At 43.6% G+C, this 17,386-nt stretch overlaps 2 protein-coding genes across 2 annotated transcripts in view; one reads left to right on the forward strand and one right to left on the reverse strand.

Annotated features, from left to right (window-relative positions):
• Nucleotides 1-879: 879 nt before the first annotated feature.
• Nucleotides 880-12,529, reverse strand: RPL7 (ribosomal protein L7). The gene is made up of 7 exons (XM_030553273.1): nucleotides 12,456-12,529; nucleotides 11,035-11,137; nucleotides 10,205-10,371; nucleotides 9,133-9,270; nucleotides 8,171-8,280; nucleotides 6,627-6,837; nucleotides 880-935 (listed from the first exon to the last, which is right to left on the reverse strand). Exons 1-6 carry the CDS (start codon nucleotides 12,503-12,505, stop codon nucleotides 6,629-6,631), a joined length of 777 nt encoding a protein of 258 aa, XP_030409133.1. The 5' UTR covers nucleotides 12,506-12,529; the 3' UTR covers nucleotides 880-935; nucleotides 6,627-6,628.
• A 2,437-nt stretch (nucleotides 12,530-14,966) lies between these two features.
• Nucleotides 14,967-17,386, forward strand: part of RDH10 (retinol dehydrogenase 10) — a 39,378-nt gene continuing 36,958 nt past the window's right edge. Inside the window, exon 1 of the mRNA XM_030553272.1 lies at nucleotides 14,967-16,060. Within this exon, the coding sequence (XP_030409132.1) occupies nucleotides 15,769-16,060 (292 nt within the window). The 5' untranslated portion in view covers nucleotides 14,967-15,768. The remainder of the gene's footprint in view (nucleotides 16,061-17,386) is intronic.

Consider the following 17,386-nt stretch of genomic DNA (forward strand, 5'->3'; position numbering starts at 1 on the left):
AATCTGGTATCTTATTGTTGAAAAATACTTGCATCACAAGAATCATGAAACTGAGGTTATGTAAAGAGGTATTTACACAAAAGGAATGAATCCTGCACTCTGAAGTTTCCTGGATGAATAATTTGTCCTTCATTTTGGATGTTGGTCACATCCTATTTTTAGGCCACAGGGCCACAGCAAGTTTGAAAAGTATACTGACAGCTAACCCATTTGTGCCCCTTTATTTCAGCACTCACGTGTAACTGACTGTCAGTAGCAGAGCTGGTTGACAAACATGTTTTAATAGAAAATTAGTTTCTCAATATACTGAAAACTTTCATGTGTCTTAGTCTAAACTTGTTAAAGGGTGGTGGGGTGCTGAGAACCTTAATTTTTTGTTGTTGCAGATGTAAGGAGCCTGGACTCTTCTGTGCCCCTTAGCAAGTCTGTAGAGTCTTGCCTAACTGGCATGGGAGAAGTACAGAGAGGAATTTGGGAAAAGGGTAGTGGAAAATTACTGGTTTGCCAGATGTATGTTGTAGTAAACTAAGCTTTGATTCTGCAGCCCTCCTAGGGCCTTAATTGGTGAATAGAAACAAGACTCTTACCCATCATCCCGCCCCCCCCCCCCTTCAAAAAAATAAAGCCACTCTATACCTCTTCTCTGCTACAGTTGAAATTCAGAAGAGGGTGGGACTGGCTTAGCCTAGAGGTAACTTCATGTTTAAAGAAAGGAAGAATAAGTGTGAAGTAAAATAAAAAGGAAGTAACATTATAATTTTCTACTACTGAATCTTAATTATGAAGCTTTGAGAGTACTCTATTAAAACCCACTTCTAGACAATGTAACTATGCGGGAATACTATAGAAAAATCCCCAGGCAAAATAACTTGAGACTTATGCACAGAAATTTTTTTTATTAACAGACCACAGTAGGAAAGTCCACTGCTGGGCACCTGAAAGAGAAGACAAACTAACATTAACAATATTTAACTTTCTTAATTTCTATATTACCATCATGTAGAACTATCAGTTTATCACAGCTGCTGTTACTATATATATAACTTTCAACTACACTGAAAAGACCCATAGGTGCTAACTATTCAAATTGACTTTACTAGAATCCTATGCAAGTCAAATAGCTCCAACCTCAATACCCAAGTTTCTTATTTGCAATAAAGCACTGTCTTCTAGATGCAGCTTTAGAACATGTTATGTCTCCTAATATAAGAACATCAACGTGAGGAAAGAAGCAAGTCTACCTTGAATGAAGAGGAAAGCTAGTATTTAAGACAGAACACAATCAAGTCACAGTTCCTGCTGTTAATGTTGATGCTAAACTTGCATAAAAATGCACTTCAGTCCAGCTCCACCTATGTTAAAATTATGTCTTGCATCTAAACAAGGGAATTTTAAGCAAAGGCTTAAAGGCAGTAATTTCAACTTTGTGTTAAACACTCAGCTGCACTGGGTCTCCCAACACAAACACTGCTCAAGGTGAGACAATGCTAACAGTAGGAAACATTTAGTAAATCTCCCTTATGTAGGCAAAGGGGCAGAGGGGAATAATCATACCATCACAGGTATGTAAAATTGAAATGAACATTCACCTTCAGGCATACAACCCTTTAGAAGACATTTGCTTACATGGGCATTAGCTCAAATGAGCACTATTCCTTATTAAGCTGGGGCCTAGTTTTCACTACATTACTAGCAGACAATTAATTCTCTGCCCCCTCACAAAGTTTTGTAATGAATGAGAAAATTGAACAGTCTTTCCAAAGAGTCACTCATTCTTCATATATTTAAAGAGAATTTGTAAACAACTTCAGTAGATAGTAGTCAAGTAACTGGGATTTTCTGCAGGAAAGAAAATGCAGGGGAATGGAAACAAAGGAGAGAAAATGTTTACAAGAGCTATAGACCAATGGAAGGGATCTATAGCTTCGCTGATACCTGCAGCCCAGATATAACATGGCAAGGGCATAAGAACAAGGAAGTGTGATTAAAAGGAAATGGAAGTGACACAGCAGTTTGTACTGATCTGTAGAACTAGTATAGAATAGTATATTATAGAATGGCAAACCCAGCTAGTGACAAGGAATGATCTTGAGGTGGACCACCAATCAAAATCATGACAAGCACCATTTCACTGAACTTGAGCCATCTGGATGTGTGAGCTTCCTTAACCACAGTCAGGGGAAGAAAGGGAAAAGTAGGGCTTAAACTTCCTTCCCACACAAAGCTCCTGGAAGCTTAGGCCACAATGATGTTCCATCATGCTGGGTAAACTTCAAAGCAAAGTTCATTGATGGAAGGAGTGCAGACTGCATACTGCTATAGGCTATAGAACAATGTGTGTCTTAAAGCTGTTGGGATACAATTGAAAAAAACAGCAATTTATGTAGACAAGAGGGAACTGCCATCCAGTTTGCAGACATCTAACAAAGGCCGTTTTGCTCAATTTTGAATGATCAAAGATTTATTTACTAGAATTTTAGAAGTGTTTTCTCATCACATTTGTTAAATTTCCAGGCAAGATGTTAAAAGCACTGAGCTATTAACCACCCAGAAAGTTACCCCATCAGAACCAACCAACCAAACTTCTACAAAATTTGTGATCCCTAGACTAGCATAATAGCAATACAATGATTTTATCCCAACTTCCAAGTCTTATTCAGGAGTTCTCAAAGATTTCAAAGAATGGTCTACTTCCCCTCTCCTCACCAGCCAATCATCTATTCCTGGGAATACTAACTGCTTACTTAGGAAATATTTAACATTTTAAATTGCCTACTTGCAATTTAGCAGGTGGAGCAAGAAACCAGCACCATGTGACTAGCCAACTACAGAACAAGCTTTTAAAGCACATAGATAACCAGCAAGTGGTAAGGTCAATTTCAGAGCTCATCACAACCCCCCTGTACTGCTATGAGAAGGTAGTTTCAGAGAAGGCAGCCCATTCACCAAAAAGGAGGAAAAAACACTCCCCATCTCCAGTCAACCCCAAGCGACTACTGGAAAGAGCAAAACAAACCAAAAATCAGTTTGGGTCAATTGAAACATTATTTCAATTACTTTATTTGAATTGTTGACATTGGGAAGGCATCTTCACAGCCATAAAAGTTCACCTTTTAAAATTAAGGCCTCTCCTCCAATGGCACAGAAAAGCATTCAGGTGTTCATAATCTCTAATGAGCAAGTAATCTGAAGGCTTGCTATTTTGTAGTGTAGTATAGTAAATTCAGTGATGTCAAACACTTGTTTAATCTAATTTAGGTGTCTGGGTTTTTAAAAAAGACATAAATATGGCTTCGTGTCTGTCACGGAAGTCAAGAATTCTGTGATTTTTCACTCCCCTCCCCCCCCGGATTTAGTCAGGGATATTTACAGTATAAGTCACGGACAGGTCATAGGCGGTGGATTTTTGTTTATTGCCCATGACCTGTCCATCACTTTTACTAAAAATGCCGACAACTAGGGCCCTATCAAATTCACAGCCATGAAAAACACATCAGACCGTGAAATCTGGTCTCCCCCCATGAAATTTGGTATGTTGTGTGCTTTTACCCTGTACTATACAGATTTCATGGGAGGAGACCAGTGTTTCTCAAATTCGGGGTCCTTCCAAAAGGAAGTTGTAGGATAGGTCACAAAGTTATTTTAGGGAGGTTGCGGTATTGCCACCCTTACTTCTGCGCTGCCTTCATTGCTAGGAGGCCAGAGAACGGTGGCTAGTTGTCAGGCACCCAGCTCTGAAGGCAGCAACCCACCAGTAGCAGCACAGAAGTAAGGGTGTTAATACCATATCATGCCATCCTCACTTCTTCACTGCAGCTGGCAGTGGCTCTGCTTTCAGAACTGGGCTCCTGGCCAGCAGCCACCATTCTCCAGCTGCCCAGCTTTGAAAGCAGCAGCGGTGGTTCAGAAGTAACAGTACAGCAACGCCCCTCTCCCCCTACAATAACCTTGTGACCTCCCGCACAACTCCTTTTTGGGTCAGGACTCTTACAATTATAACACTGCAAAATTTCAGATTTAAATAGCTGAAATCATGAAACTTACTATTTTAAAAATCCTAAGGCCATGAAATTGACCAAAATGAACCATGAATTTGGTCCCTATGACTAAATCGTAGTCTTACTAATGCATAATTTCTCTAAAGGCATGGGAGTACATATTTCCTTTGTTCTTTAAAGCAGTACTTTGTGACATCATATTGCTAAAATGGCCCAATAAGTCTTTGTATCCAGTCTATTCTGCTCTGTCGATGCAGCACAAAACAGCTCCAGTGCATCTCTGCAGCTACCATTCAGACTTTGGTCACACAACAGAAGAAAACTGATGAGACTAATTGCTATTCAGAACCCTGTGGGCAACAGTTAGCTGACAAGAATCAAGTCAGTTTCAGTCCACTGCTGCTTAGGACAGCTACAAACAGCAACAGAAGGTACTAGAACTGAAAAACATGCCAGAGGATAGAGAACTCTGAAAATGAAAAAGGAGGAGGGGGGGCGCGGTTGAAGTAGCAGAACCCTTCTTATGCTCACAGCAGGAAGGGCAGACTGAATTATGCAATCTTTTCTGCCCATAGTATTTTAAAATTCTGCATAATTTATTTGTCAAAACAATATAATCATGCCAGTTTCAATTATTTTAGTAATTTATTTCAAAATACTTGTCAGCAAGTAGGTCTGTAACAATACAGACAAAAAAAGATTCAGGAAATATTTTTCACAAGTAATATGCCTAGTAAGAAATCTAATTACAATACAGAAATGTATTTCCAGCACCCCTCACAAGCAGCACAAAAACTTCGGGAGGGAGTCAGGGGTAACTGAGGAGGCGAGGGACAGGGAAGCAATTGCTGGGAAGGAGCCTGGGAGTGAACCTGGTGGGCTGTTGGGTGTGGATGGGAGAAGTAGGGAGCCTCCCCCATGCAGACCCTGGCTGACCTCTAGCCTCTCCCATTTAGTCAGGCACACCTGCCCCATGGGGCCTTGCAACCCTCCTTCCCCATGTGGCCCTGGTTCAATGCTGTTATCTCACTAGCTCCTGAGCTCACACTCCAGTCTGTCCCCTCCATTAGCCTTTCTGAACCCCTGTCTGTGACACTACCTACCACAAGGGCCCCTATTTTGTCCATCCCATGCCTCCTCATCTGGCCCCACTGTGAGGAACTCAGCTTCTCCCCCTCCCTCTCCACTGGCTGCTGCCCTCTCTTCTGGTGCCTCAGCAGTCCCTAATGGGCAAAAGGTGTAACTGCAGTGCCCCCTATTTTCTGCAGAGGAACAAAAATCTGTGGAGGACATGAGTTCTGTGCATGTGTAGCGGTCAGAATTCTCCCGAGCATCAGACTGTCGCTAAAGGCTGATATGACAGAGGTCCCAAGGACAGCCAAGTGGAAACTGTTTTCCCATCCCACAAAAATTATTCTGAAAAATTTCCTGTTCCAAATGGGGACAAAGTCAATCTCAAATTTTCACAAACCCCAGATCCAAGATGATTCCAATTTAGGTCAACTGAAAGTTTCAGTAATTTTGAATTTTTTTTTTAAATTTCAAAACAGTCATTTTGAACCAGAAGCCCAGAATTTTTCAATTCAGATGTCATAATGAAATGTTTTGACAATTTTGAAATTGTTAAAAATCTGAGCTGAAAACTTGTCAAAACAGACCCTTTCCCACTAAACAATTCAGTTTTGCCAAAGTGGCATGTTCCAACAAAAACGTTGTCTAAGTTCCTCACAAGCTCTAGTGCCAAGCATGGTCCATGAATAGCACCATCAGAAAGCCCAACATATGTGGGTTAATAAATTGCATCGTAGCATTGTCCATGGAGCACACTGGTGGGCTGACCTTTTTCTTATCAGCCTCTAGACTAGGAATTGGGTAGTCCTCAAGCACTTTGACCATGTCAATAATCCATACTAACTTTTTGCTTTATGGTTTCCTTTTGCATGTTTTTCTGAAATAGTCTATTACTTTGGCCAATATAGGGAACAGAGATGTCCTGTTAATATACACACACAATTAAAAGTTTAGAAGTGCTTTTATAGTCCATACCTTCCCCTGCCATTTCTATAAGCACATCTGACTTTGCAAGGCCAAGAGCCAAATTCAAAGAGACCACTTGTACCTAGATTAGTGGTTACAAGAACGAGCCCTTGTGGCCAGATGAAGTTAATTGATGGCTAACAGCAAAAGCAAGCAGCTTTCTGGGAATTACTTACTTTTGATCCTTCAATGCCAGTAAGGGCAGTCGTTTCCATTACAAATCCCAAGCATGGTTAAAAATATGTAAATTATTTGTTTAGCAAGTTAGTAGTAAACTGCTGGGGAAAAATATATAGCAACTACGATCAAGCTCCACACAATTTCTGTACATGTGTTTTTTATAACCCTTGAGACGATTTTAACATTAAAATTAGCACCTCCTTAATTTTACATTAATTATGCAGTAAAGGACGTGGTCCAGTGGATGTGGAAGGAAAAGTTGCTTGATTTTAAGGGGGGTATATAATTGATGTATATTATTTGTTTGGATCAAACTGTTGGAGTGTGAAGCCTTATTGAACTAGTTTGTCCAATATTTAAATATTAACTTATTTTTAAAGTACATTTTCCCTGTGACATTAAGCGTCTTACCATTAGTTCATTCTCCTTATGAGCCTGTTAATCTGATCTTCCCTGTTGCCAGCATCTCCACCTTCCACAAAGTGGATAGTTTTCTTTTTCATTCCACCTCGAGGAGAAGATAACTTGAAGGGCCATAGAAAGTTGTTCACTACTTTGAAGTTCTTGCCAACAGTATAGATCTCATGGATCACATCTTCCATGCAGATGATACCATATTTCTCTGAAATCCAGGAAACAGTAATTATACAGGACTATCAGACTAAAACCCAAGGCCAGTGACATGATTACCTACAAAACACTATCCACAATTAAAAATTTGTCTCAAGTGTTATATTCTCTGGTAACCAATGCTATATCAAGTTGTTTGCTTGAGATCAAGTCAAAGTCCACAAATCAGCATGCTCTGCTTTAATGTTTCAAAACAAGTTGTGTACTATTTTTCCCCTCAAGGCTGTTACTATTGCTAATTAGAAACAAATGGTTTGCTTCCCCCTTTACATATGGAAAAAGACAGCAAAACACTATAGAAAGTTTGTTTCTATAATAATACTAACCAGCAATGACAGGGAAAAGAAAACCGTGATAATCTAATGAAATTTTGGTAAACATTGTTTCATAGTAGTCTTTTAAGAAAAATTAAGTTAAATCAACACTGATTACACACTTGCACCTAACAAATTCATCTTTTTTTAAATCTCACATAAACTGTTGCAAGGATTTAGTGAACAATGAAACAATGGCATTTCTATATTTAATGCAGTCTTTGAACATCAAGAGTTCACATTTTCCAAGAGCATCTGGTAATACAACACAGCAATTGAGTGTTTCGTGTTGTGAAAACCCAATTCTTAGAATTGTAATGTAAAGAATAATGGACTTTCAGACCTCAGCAAATTATAAAAGTAGAACATATACTGCTATTTTTAGTGACCCAGGTAAATAAATGAAAAGCAAACAAGAACAATTTGAATTGTGAATAGAAAAACTATTTTGCCATTAATTCCAGATGAATGGGGAGGATGAGGTTTCACCAACATTCAGTAACATGGAATGTGGAAATTAACTTCCTGCACCACAATGTTAAATATCCCAAAATCTTAATCTGACTAGATACAAGATATTGATTACGGCATATTTAGTTAGCGAATGATTTCAAAACAGTTTAGAAATACTTGACATTGTTTCAGTATTTCCACTCAATGTCTCGCTGATATTTTCATTCTTAAAAGGCTCCTGCTTGACTTATCCGTTTTTCCATTAGAAATCAATGCAAATCAAGCTGAGACAACGTTTATAGTTGAATACCCTAGTCAAATTATAAAAGTTAGTTCAACTTTAATTTATCTTACATTTCTGAAAGTTCTGATTTCCAATAGGAAAAGCTAATACTTTCATTCCTGCTTTGCATCAAGTTGCCAAGATAGTGATTTATTGTCATACTGAAATCTATTTTTAGTGATAGAGGTAGTGTTCAGAATTTTTAAACTCATATTTTTAGCTAAATCAGATAATCTTAAGCCAATATCATTGCTAAAAAATTAAGTTGTATTTACCAAGACACCGCTGAATCAGAGAATTGTCAGTCAGAGCAATGCGCTGCCTGTTGATCTTGCCGTAACCACGCTTGTAGATCAGTTCATGCACAGATTTCAGATTGGGGTAACTGAAATACGGAAGTGAGGTAGAAGTGATTGGGATTCTCATTCAATAATGCCAAAAAATGAAGTTCTATATTAAATTATTCGAGCTTAGTATGAGGACAACACACATACCAACAGTGTTTCCTCTAATTTTTCCCACCCATGTGCAGAAAGTATTTTGTTATGTGCACCATATTGGTGCATATATCAAATTCATGGCGGGGCGGGGCCAAGGGGTTTGGAGTGTGGGAGGGGGCTCAGGGCTGGGACCAAGGCTTGAGGTGCAGTGGGTATGGGGGGGGGGTGAGGGCTCTGACTAGGGGTGCAGGCTCTGGGGTGGGGCTGTGGGGTTTGGGGGTGCAGTGGGGCTACCTGAGGAGAGAGAATTCCCCCCATCTCTGTCTCCCCCCATCAGCCCCTGGGCTGGGTGGGAAAGTGCCTCCCCCCCAGCCACAGCAGCTCCAGGGCGCCTGTCCCCCAGATGTGGCAGGTTCAGGGCTGGGATGGGGCACTTGTCCCCTAGCTGTGGCAGGTCCCGGTTGGGCTGGGTCAGGGTGCCTGTCCTGCTGTTGTGGCAGGTCCGGGGTTTGGGAAGAGGTATCTCTCGCTGCCGCAGCCCTGAGCACCAGCGCAACACTCAATAGGTAGTTGTGTGGCCATGCGGCTTAGAGGGAATTTAGCATTCCAAGGGTAACAATCCACTGCAACACAAAGGATACAAAACATTTCATGTTGCACCAGTGGGAATTCATGACTGAGAGTCAGACCAGGACCTGTGTTTTCATTTTCTGCTACTTATTTCAGTGTTGAGCAATACATTCTGTATTTTACTTTTCAAATTCACTTGATAAAGTTAAATTGAAAACTTTACTTACCCCCAGGCAATGTAGGGTTCAACAATCCGCAGCATGTTAATTGAAGCCTTGTTGAGTTTTACAAATGTGCCATTGAAAATCTGACGCAGGCGAAGGAGCTGCAATACCTTACGGACCTTTGGGCTAACTCCATTGATACTGCAAAGTGCAGAAGTGATATGCTTAGTTTTACATTTAATAATAATAATTTGATCTACATGGCTATGTGGCTTTATTCAGTAATCAACCATATGCTTACCAACAATTCAAAGTAATCATTGTAGTGAACTGTATTATCTTTTACCATTTCTATTTTCATTCTCTGAAACTTTCATTCAAAGCAGATCTACTACTTTTAATCTGGAGTCTCTCTTCAACAAGCTAACAAGAGCTTAGTCTGACCAACTCTGGAGCAAAAGCAAAGCAGGAAGGTGATACTCGATTCACAATTCAGTGCCCCCACCAGAAAACAACCAGGAATATAGTTCAACTTCAAGGAGTTGCAAGGTACACCCTTCTTTAAACAGTCATTTTCCTGGATCACTAGTTGATTTCTCTCTCCTACTACATCTTTAAACAAGCTATTCGGAAACCTGTGGGGAGATTTCTATGGTGCCTCATTAATAACGGTCTGCAGACTTATTCGTATTATCCAGTTTATGTTATAAAAGTAACAAATACTAATTTTTGCAATGTTGCAGATGTATAATAGAAGAACAAGCATGAGAACAGTTTGAATTGATAGACAAACCTGCTATTTTATCATCACTCCAAGATGAAATGTAAATGAGGATAATTCACTCTCCATGCAGTTGCTACTTTGCCTCTTTTACTGAAAATGCTAAAACATGGGCTTCATTCCGAATATGCTGGTGGAACTAGACTGACCGAACAAGTCCTCTACTAGTACTGTCAATCCACACCTACCTGGACCTACTAGTGGAAGGCTTTTATTACAAATGATATGAACTTTTAAACATTCTATAGTGCTGCTCTAAAAATATGGGAAGGTTAAATTTCCCCCATACATCTTAACAAAATGAATCTATTCCTCATGAATTTTAACCATAGTCAAAAATGGTAAATGTCTTACCCTCTGATCCTGATCACAAAGGCCAGTTTTGGTTCAGCAGGTACATAGTAATTGCCAGCTTTGCGTGCCATTCGGGCCATACGAATCTCACGTCTGTACATTTGCCTGTACTCCTTGTGATAGGCCTGAGCTCTTGCATAGATGAGTTTTCTTTGCGCTTTACGAAGCTGAAATTAGGGATAAAATGTCATCCAAAAGTACACTATGTTCATAAGCATATTAACCTACAACAGCTCAATAGTATCATTCCAAGAGATCAATAAGCTTTACAAAATGTGTATAATAGATAACACTATCCTAACATATGAAAGCAGAAAAAAATCAACTTTAGCTTTAAAGTGCTGTAGCATCTCCTGTGCATATAACAATTATTTATTGTAACACTTTGGACATAGTTAAGAGAAGCAGATCAGTTTGTTTCCCTTACCTAGTATTTAGAGTAATGCTAGTGACTTTTTGGACCTTTAAAAGCTATGTCATAGTGCACCAATACGCAATTTCTTACTGAAGAGTCTATCTTCCTGCCATATACCAATGAATATTAAACTCTGAACTTCAAATCCTAATACTGCCTCTAAGATTACTCTCCCAAAAATTACTTTTCTTTCTGAAGGGTAGTGTGTCTTGAGTCACTTACAGTATTCAGACTGTGTTCTGTCTTGATCAATATTCCGTGAATAAATTGGTAAAACAGTCTGCAAAATGTTTGATTAACAAAACAGCTGTCTATATATCAGATCTAATAAATTCTATTTCCATCTCTTTGTATTAGGATTGCCTTTACTGTATAATTAAATAATTCAAACAAGTAAGTTTATTCAAATATTTACCTTCTTTTGAATCACTAGCCTCTTCAGACGCTTGGCCTTTATATCAGCATAAGCCTTTCGCTTTTTTAAAAGGCTTTCTGGAACAGATGGCACCTTCTTTCCTCTAAATTATAAAAAAAAGACTTGAGGATCTATTTATAGATCACCTTCACATGACAAATAATGAAAGGTATATCTGCAAATTTAGTTGAACTAAGAATGATTATAAGCAGCTTTGATATACATAAATCAAACATGGAAACAAAAGTGCAGGCCGCAGCATCCTGAATCAGTTTATAATTACATTTTGCCTCCTGTATATTCAATTGTTTAGGGCCTTACTCAGGCCTGAACTCCTGTATAGTATTATAACATGTACTTATAGCCTCTTTCATCCACAAATAAGGAAACTTGTATTGCTGTACACAGCTAAAGAGCTATATCTCACCACAAGGTAACTGCCCTTTATTGATACTTCTAGGTATTTATAAAGCAACCACTTATCTGAATACTTACAAATTAAAAGCAACAAGCAATTTGAAAGACCATCATCCAACACTTTCCTTTTAGACACCATTTGGGAGTCTAATAAGTTTTGTTTTTTCATTCTACTTAAAAACTATCACTCTGGCTTAAAATTGAGGCAAACGCTCTCAAAAAATGGATCTTACATCTAGCTCTGAATACAAGTCAGTACAGGGACAGTCCAAGAACTACCGACAGACCCCTGCAATGGTGGCTGTAGCAATCCCTGGCTATAGCTTGAATACCCGTTAAATTTGATGATACTTCATTATGAAGGAAATCTAAGGTCATTACCACTAAGGCTTGTAATTCAACTTCGTTAAGTTTTGTGGGAGTTTGTCTGAAAGACGTTCTAGGAAGTCACTTGTAGTGTTAGAAGAGTAACATCACCGTTTGTAATGAATCATACATTTAGCACTAAATAGTGCCCTCGGATTCATGGGCACAACTCTCACGCATATAAAGGCAGCACCTAGCCCTAAATAATGCTTCATACAGCACATTAACACGGCAAGAAAGGAGAGGAGCGACTGCTGTTACAGGGACACCTGCCTATGGGACACGGCCTGGGGAGACTGTACACGCTGTTGGCCCATCCCATCATGATGGTTCCTGAACCGCGACATCTCTCCCCCGGCAACCCCAGCCCCGCTCTCGAAGACCCGTCCTACGCGGGCAGGCCGCCGCACCCAAGAGACTCTCCATCAAGTCCTGCGCGCGCCAGGCGAGGAGAACCAACCCCCCTGCCGCCCCGGCCACATTCAGGCCTGGGCCTCCGGGGAGGGCCTGAGGTGGGTCCATACGAGCGGCAGCGGGGAGGCAGAGCCCTGGCGGTCGGGCTCGGGGAGCCGGCGGGGGATAGAGGCCGCCACGCCGCGGATGGAAACGGATTTTCCCGGGGAAGAAGCTGCACTTACTCTACGCCCGCCATGATCCCCACCGGAAAAGAGAGAGCGCGCATGCGCATCACACGCTTAAAGAATCGGGTCCGGGAAGGGGTCAGCACAAAAGCCCTGCGTTTTGCTGTCTAATGCTGTGCCCGAATACAATTTAGGAATAGGGAGATGACTACGTGAGTGCCTGAGCTAAATTGAAAGGGCTCAGAGCTGGATGGGAATGTAGGGGCGCAAAGCGAAGGTTAGATGGCTCACTGAAACACACAGTAAGCTTTTACAGACCAGGAGGAAGAGGCTATAAACACTTTCCTCTTAAAACATTACTAAAGCCCCTCCAGCTTGGCTACAGCTTCAGCATGCCTAGCTGGGCGCAATCCACAGTCCCCACACTGTTCAGGCCCAGAGGTGTAATTAAAAATTGTAAACACTATTGTTATTATATTAAATAGTTCATTTCCATAGTGTGACTGATTCACTTCAGTTCCAAGAGATGTTTTATGGGGCTAAATCCTGAGCCTAAGTATTGGTATTGACTTTAATGGGATTAGGCAGGGTTATTATTTATTTTTATTATTTGCCGAATACTGACAATGTATTCTGTACACAACACATACATCAACAGAGTTTAGGCCATGAAAGAGGTTAAAAATCTCAAAAAGTTGATACAGAAATAAACTTGCTTATTATTATTATAATCGAACAATGTTTTGTTTATTTGTGGCCCTAACTAGTTTTAATCATGCGTTAAATGGATAATCTTGTTAATTTTATTTTGAGTCTCAGACCTAATGATGAGAAAAAGGGACTGGAAATTGGGCAAAGACCCAGTCTCGCAAACAATTATGCACAAGTTTAACTTAATTTGTGTGAATTGTCTCACGGACTTCAATGTGACTTTAAGTCTTTGCAGCATTAGGCCCCCAGTTTCTTAGGTTCCATTTCCATTGTTGCAGCCAGGTGATTTATTGTGCAATTTGAAAAGTCATTTAAGGCATCACTGCCATAAACAGATGAACTTGAATGGAACTGCATCCACTTGACTAAAACAGTCTGTTCATCTAAGTATTTTTACAATGTCCACTCACTGTGCTCTAGGGCTCCATTCCTGCAAATGCTTACATAGGGATGAAACTTTACTCCAGTTTTCTCATTGATTTCAGTGGAACTGCTTATGGAGTAGAGTTACACACATGCAGAGCAGTCCTATTTAGGGTGACTAAATGTCCCAATTTTATAGGGCCAGTCCTGATTTTGGTCTTTTTCTTATAAAGGTTCCTATTACCCCCCCACTGTCCGGATTTTTCACACTTGCTGTCTGGTCTCCCTAGTCCTATTGAAAACAATAGAACTGTGTGTGTAGTGAGGTATCATTCAGTGGAAGTAAGAGTTAAGCAGTTTGTCCCAGAATAATCAACAGTGTTACGATATATTATTTTAATTGATCTGTTTTGTTTGTTTTGCTAGGTGTTAGCTATTTTATTGTAAAATGTTGAATTAATAATAATATATTGGCATTTGAACAGCAGCTATGTTAGTATTATAGATGTACAAACAAATGAAAATACTAATGTATACTAGTACAGCACCTTACACTCATGAATCTTATCAAAACTAGAGTAACTAACAGTAGCATTAAAAATACATGCACAAGCAAATAAATGTTCAATTGTTATATTAGAATAACTATCGTCCTATAGCTAGAATTTGACTACCAATAATATGCTGAACTTTTTTCGTACGTCTTGGTTCGTACGTCTGCTTACACATCACCCTTCCGACAGTGGGCTCGCCCGAGAAGCAATGTGACCGGTGATGACTACAAGTCCCAGCATACCAAGTACCACCTGGCCACGGCTCCAGGACGTGTTGGAAGACAGCAGCCGTATTGCCTGCTGGGACATGCAGTCCCTGAAAGTCGCCGGACTCAAGATGGCGCATTACATCCTGGGCCCTGCATGCTAAGCGAGCCGCTTTGCATTCTGGGACATGTAGTCCGTTCCAGTTCCCTCCTCTAGCCAGAAGGGACAGTCAGGACTCGTGTTTCTAACCCACCCGCGAGGTCCCTGCCGTGGATCGATGCGCCCGGTGTCGCCTGATAGAAAGTGGGACCGAAAGTTCCGCTGAGCGGCGGGGGGGGGGATGTGAGTGGCGGGGGCTTGGACACGTATCGCTATGCGAGGCCCCGTGTGTGTCTCAGGTGGCGGAGAGCGGAGCTGGGCTGGCCGCGGGGAGGTGGCGGTGGTGGCACCACTGGGGAGGGAGTTGTTGCTGGATCTGGGCCCGCGGGGGCGGGGCCTGGCGTGCGGGGGCGGATCCCATCGACTCACCGTGAGTGCGGCGGGGGCTGGGCCCAGTGTGGGAGGAGATGGGGTGGGGAGCGCACGGAGAGGGGTTGGCGAGGCAGCAGGGGACCTGGTGGGGCCTTGCGCTGAGGAAGGGGTGGGGCTGTGCCGGCGGGTGGGGGCGGAAATGGGCTGGGGGAAGATCTGGGAATGCAGAGTGGGCTGGGCTGGGGGAGGGCCTGGGAACGGGGTGGGGGAGGGGACCGGTTTCCCAGCCGTGGGTATATAGCGCCCGGAGCGTGGAGATGCTCCCTTCCAACCAGTGGCGGGGTGCAGAGCGCCGGAGGAGGGAGCTAGGCAGGGGCGAAGGAAAGGGAAACCCGGCGCTTCGTTCCCCGGCTCAGCGGTGGAGGTGGCCCCTCACCCTGCGCTAGTGATCGCTGCTCCTCAGCCAGTGCCAGCGGCAGCGAGAGGGGAGCTAGCCCCGGCTGTCGGCAAACTTAGGGCGGCTCGATTGGGCGGCTGAACTTGCTGGCTGCCGCCCCGGGGGAAGGAGATCTGGTAGCGCAGAGGGAGCTTGTTCCTGTTTAAAGTCTCCCTGTGCTCAGCCCTGTAGCCAGCGCTGCAGGCACAGCGGCTCCCGAGTAGCCAGAGGAGGCAGCAAGCGTCGCGGTTCCCAGGCAGTTGCAGCCCCAGGTGCCTGCAGGCAGTGCGGAGCTTAGGAGCCTGGACAGTGCTTAGTGTTGGGGATAGTGGGTCCCTAGGCTGTTTCTCGCCTCCTTTCCTCCTCTGGCTGCCAAGGGGAAGCTTTGCACGGCCCCTTGCTCTGTAGGCTGAGCGGATTGTGCCACGGTTGCGGGGGGTGTCCCTTAAGTTCATTGGGCTCCGCGCGGCTTTTCTCGGGGGGGCTGATCTTTGCTCTTTGGAGAGGGGCTGCGGGACCCTTTGGAGCACAGCAGGCAGGCGCCCCTGTACCAGGGCACCGGAGACGCCCCTTCCCGCGGTAGGCAGCAGGGACTGTAGCTGAGCCCTTGGGGGACAGCGCTGCAAGCATGAACATCCTGCTGGAGTTCTTCGTAGTCACTTTCAAAGTGCTCTGGGCGTTCGTGCTGGCTGCGGCCAAGTGGCTGGTGAGGCCCAAGGAGAAGAGTGTGGCGGGGCAGGTTTGCCTCATCACCGGGGCAGGCAGCGGCTTGGGCCGCCTCTTCGCCTTGGAGTTTGCCCGGCGCCGAGCGCCGCTGGTGCTGTGGGACATCAACACCCAGAGCAATGAGGAGACGGCAGGCATGGTGCGCCACATCTACCGTGAGATCTCCGAGGAGGCGGCTGCCGCTGCCCGCCAAGGTAACTGCGCTGCGCACCTCAGGCAGTGACATACCGTGCTCCTGCCTCTACATGCTGATGTATTTTGTGATCGTAACATTAAACCTAGATCTAATACATCACTCCCCCCTTCCTTATTTTCCCCTCCTCCAGTAACTGTAGGGACTACGATAACAGCCCAGTGCCTGAGATCCAGGACAGTGTGGATCTGGGATAGCGGACTCTTAGGGCTTGTCTACATCACAAAGTTGCAGCGCTGGTGAGGGGGTTACAGCGCTGCAACTTAGGAGGTGTACACATCTGCAGGGCATCACCAGCGCTGCAACTCCCTGTTTGCAGCGCTGGCCGTACTCCCGTTTTGTCTCGGGTGTAGAGGATCCAGCGCTGGTAATCAAGTGTAGACACTTACCAGCGCTTTTCTTGACCTCCGTGGAATAAGCAGGTATCCCAGCATACCTGAGGAAGCCTCTGATAATCAAGCTGGTCTCCTTCCCCGGTTTGCTCTCGCGTTCCCCGAACCCCGAGCAAGCAGGTCTCCTTCCCTGCGGTTTGCAGGGTGGTTCGGGGAATGCGAGAGCAAACCGCGGCAAAGCTGGTCTCCTTCCCCGGTTTGCTCTCGCGTTCCCCGAACCTCCGTGCAAGCAGGTCTCCTTCCCTGCGGTTTGCAGGGGGGTTCGGGGAACGCGAGAGCAAACCGCGGCGAAGCTGGTCTCCTTCCCCGGTTTGCTCTCGCATTCCCCGAACCCCCCTTGAAGCCGCCCAACCGTGCTGCAGTATGGCCACATCTAACACCACTTGCAGCGCTGGTTGCTGTAAGTGTGGCCACTCTGCAGCGCTGGCCCTATACAGCTGTACTAATACAGCTGTAACAACCAGCGCTGCAAAATTTTAGATGTAGACATACCCTTACTCTTCGGTTAGTCTTCCATGAGGAAGTGGTCCTACCTTACCTGCTAGCCTGTCTTTTGGGGGGGGCAGAAGGATGGCATGAGACCTGATGGTGCTCAGCAGGGATGAGGAGCAGAGGTGCTGGAACTAGGGGTGCTGGGTATGCTGCCACAGCCCCTGGCTTGAAGTGGTTTCCATCATATACAGGAGTTTATAGTTTGGTTCAGTGGCTCTCAGTACCCACATTATAAAAATTGTTCCAGCACCCTTGGTGAGGAGAAAGTACCCAGTTTATAATGTGTGGGCAGTATTTTGTGGCAGGGGGCATTTCTGGAGATGGCTTCTGCAGGGCTCTAGTATTGCCATGCTATTATTTTTGTGCAACTGTGTCCTAACTTCCCATAAAACTATTTTTCACCTGCTTCAGGAAGGGTAGCTAAGTGATGTGCTTACAAGAAA

The sequence above is a fragment of the Gopherus evgoodei genome, chromosome 2, assembly GCF_007399415.2.
Source record: "Gopherus evgoodei ecotype Sinaloan lineage chromosome 2, rGopEvg1_v1.p, whole genome shotgun sequence".
NCBI lineage: Eukaryota > Metazoa > Chordata > Testudines > Testudinidae > Gopherus > Gopherus evgoodei.

Coding starts and splice junctions, on each gene's coding strand:
- RPL7 (XM_030553273.1), bottom strand. CDS start 12,505: ATGCGCATGCGCGCTCTCTCTTTTCCGGTGGGGATCATGGCGGGCGTA. Junction 11,138..12,455: donor GGGATCATGGCGGGCGTAGA/GTAAGTGCAGCT, acceptor TTTATAATTTAG/AGGAAAGAAGGTGCCATCTG. Junction 10,372..11,034: donor GGCTAGTGATTCAAAAGAAG/GTAAATATTTGA, acceptor CCCTAATTTCAG/CTTCGTAAAGCGCAAAGAAA.